We start from the raw sequence: 3,377 nt of genomic DNA on the forward strand, positions 1-3,377 counted from the left end.
TATATTTTTTTGTTTTTCCCCAACCCGTACAAATAAAAGAGTGGACTATATATATGAAATGGCTGAAGCTCTACTTCTATTATTAAATAGACAATGTCCCAAATTACTTTTTTTTTTTTTCCCAAACTGTCTCAATAGCATCAGCTAGTGATAGAAACTCCAGAGAGAATGGGACCAAAACCCACAATGAGCCCCACGGACTCTGACAGCAAAGAGAAAAAAGAGAACACGAAAATCCCCTCCTCACCCGGGGGCCCCTTTTGTGTCGTTCCTGCCAACGCAGCAGCCCTCCTGCTATATAGACCCGCGCGCCCGCCCCTCCGCACTGAACTCGCATCGCCGCATCCAGCAGCCATGGGGAAGGTGAGCCCCGCGCCGGCGGGAGGGGCCCGCAGCCGGGCTGGAGGCCAGGCCTCTGAGCCCTGTCCTTCCCTTCCCTGCAGATCACCTTCTACGAGGACCGGGGCTTCCAGGGCCGCCACTACGAGTGCAGCAGCGACCACTCCAACCTGCAGCCTTACTTGGGCCGCTGCAACTCAGTGCGCGTGGACAGCGGCTGCTGGATGATCTATGAGCAGCCCAACTACCTGGGCAGCCAGTACTTCCTGCGGCGCGGCGACTACCCCGACTACCAGCAGTGGATGGGCTTCAACGACTCCGTCCGCTCCTGCCGCCTCATCCCCCACGTGAGTCCAGTTCCATATCATTCTGGTTCACTTTGGACCCAGAATGGATAGTTTCAAGCAAAGGTTAAACATTTGCAGTAGTGATCGTTTAGAATAATTGAGAGTTTGGGGAAAAGGTAAGCTATGGTATATTAGTTCAATATAATTTGCCTTGAACAAAAGTAAAGTGTTGCCCAGGTACCAGTTAATCAACAAATATTTATTGAGTAAGAATGTATCGGCTGCCCCGGGCACGTATAAAATAGAGGTCCTGACCTGGAATCATTTACAGTGGAGTTGTAGAAAAACCACTAATATCCAACAGAAAAATAATTAGGTGCTAGTTAGTTTCTGAGCAGACAGGAGTTGAAAAGGAAAATTTTACAAGGGTTAATTCTTGTAAGACTCTTTCCCCTTTTTGCCTCTCAATTGCATGTTTTGGTTTTCCCCACCTGTACAAATAAAAAAGTACTTTTTCTCAGTAGAGAGCAATGCAGAGATTTTACACACAGGCTACATATAATTCATACGTGTCTTAAAACACTAAGGTTTTTTAAAAGTTAGTCCTTGGGCTTACTCATTTTTCTTTCCCATTTTTCCTCATTCTATTCATAAATTACTAAATGAAAATCAAGTATGTAACTGAGAGACTTCAGATGTTTCACTTTGCTTTCCACAGAAACAAAAGCATCTAAGTCCTTGGTGATTTTTCCAAGATTTATGTTAAACTCAATGTAGAGTAATTCATTTCATAAACTGACTTTACTGTTCAAAGACACATGCTTGAAAATTTAAAGTAATTCTTCAAAATGGCAAAAACAGTAATAAGCTGTTAAAGATTTGGGTTTCTCTATGGTACAGTGTCCTGAGCGTGGTTAACAGTTCATCCTGGGAAATATCTGAATATATTAAAGAGTGAGATTTCCTTCTTAATTTTTAGTCATACTTTATGATCTTGGAAAGGTACTGAATCTCCACCTTTAAAAATGAAGAGTATACAAAGATTCAGAAATAATGCATTTTTACCATATATTTGAAAATGGCTTGAGCTGGTCCTCACCAAACTGAATGGCATGAATGTGTTGGAATCATTTCATGGTTTGCTTTTCTCCTCTTTCCACCTCCGGATGGGCCAGGCTGGCTCTCACAGGATCAGACTTTATGAGAGGGAAGATTACAGAGGCCAGATGATAGAGATCACTGAGGACTGCTCCTCTCTTCAGGACCGCTTCCACTTCAATGAGATTTACTCTCTCAATGTGCTGGAGGGCTCCTGGGTCCTCTATGAGTTGCCCAACTACCGGGGAAGGCAGTATCTGCTGAGGCCGGGGGAGTACAGGCGCTACCATGACTGGGGGGCCATGAATGCTGAAGTGGGCTCCTTGAGGAGAGTCATAGATTTCTACTGAAATAAGTTCATCATTTCTCAATCTGGAAAGTAATAAAATATTTTCTGTTTTCCTGGCAATGGTTTGCTTGTGTTTTTCCTTTTTGTCCTACATTTATTATTTTATTTATACACTCACACACACACATACACACAAGATGCACGTGGAAATCAAGGTGTATGATCTACGGGTAACAAAGAAAATTCTCACAATAGAACTATGCCTTAAAATGAAGCAGAGCTTTACAGTTTACAAAACACTTCATAATACATTATCTTATTTGATTCTCCGGCCTTTAAACACATTGCTGCTTCAAACCAGATAGTGAGATATCTCTTCAGTTTTTCTTTGAGGAGTGAGGATCTGAAAGCTGAGGCTCAGAGATAGTGTGACCCACTTGTTAAATCAGGGATTCTGAAGCTGGCTACAATGGGCTTCAGAAGATTTTTGAATTCCCTAAATTGTATGCAAAATTGAGTTCAAAAATCTCTGACAGGCAGACTCTCTCTTTTTTTTTTTTTTCTCCTTTCATTATTTTGCCTTTTTTTTTTTTTTTCTTTCATGTTTGATTTTGATGCTGAACTGGTCTCATGACACTCTCTGGACATTGAAACATTAAGTGGAGGAATGCTGATGGGGAGAGAGGAGATGGTTCTGGAAAAATTTTTGCCTTCCTAATGAAAGGGAGCAGCTGCCCTGGTGCCACAATTCCCTCTTATTTCAGACATTTTACACTCAAGGGGTGACAAGTACGAGGGAAATGTCACAGTTTCAGAAATGCTGGCCTTGATGTGGTCAAGCCCCTGAACCAATGTTTATTAGTCAGGGCTCTCCAGAGAAACAGAACCCATAGGATCTATATAGATATAGATGAGGAGATTTATTATAGGAATTGGCTCATGTGATTATAGAAATTGAGAAGTCCCATTATCTGCAAGCTAGAGAATCAGGAAAGCTGGTGAAATAATTCAGTCTGAGTCCAGAGGCCTGAGAACCAAGAGTGCTGATGTCTGAGGGCAGAAGGAAGAGGGAGTTCATCCTTCCTTCTCCTTTTTGTTCTATTCAGGCCCTCAACAGATTGGATGGTCTTCTCTACTCAGTATACTGATTCAAATCCTAATCTCTCCCGGAAATACCCTCACAGACACACCTAGAAATAATGCTTTACCAGCTATCTGGGTGTCCCTTAGCCCAGTCAAGTTGACATAAAATTAACCATCACACAATGCCAGCAACCCTTTACCTTGAGACTTCTTGTAATGGGAGTAAAGTAAACCCACATTTGATTATGGCACCACCATTGGGTATTCTTTTACTTGTAGTT

The 3,377-nt window shown here is 42.3% G+C and overlaps 1 protein-coding gene across 1 annotated transcript; it reads left to right on the forward strand.

Moving 5' to 3' along the window:
- Window positions 1–354: 354 nt before the first annotated feature.
- LOC137764769 (gamma-crystallin D) lies at window positions 355–2,074 on the forward strand. Its single transcript, XM_068543807.1, has 3 exons — window positions 355–363; window positions 444–686; window positions 1,802–2,074. The coding sequence occupies exons 1-3, from the start codon at window positions 355–357 to the stop codon at window positions 2,072–2,074; spliced, it is 525 nt and encodes a 174-aa protein (XP_068399908.1).
- Window positions 2,075–3,377: the final 1,303 nt, after the last annotated feature.

The sequence above is a fragment of the Eschrichtius robustus genome, chromosome 5, assembly GCF_028021215.1.
Source record: "Eschrichtius robustus isolate mEscRob2 chromosome 5, mEscRob2.pri, whole genome shotgun sequence".
Taxonomy (NCBI): Eukaryota; Metazoa; Chordata; class Mammalia; order Artiodactyla; family Eschrichtiidae; genus Eschrichtius; species Eschrichtius robustus.

Bases quoted from the DNA above. Each gene is read 5' to 3' on its own strand.
- LOC137764769 (XM_068543807.1), top strand. The intron at 687-1,801 runs GTGAGTCCAGTT...CGGATGGGCCAG, and splicing joins CCTGCCGCCTCATCCCCCAC to GCTGGCTCTCACAGGATCAG.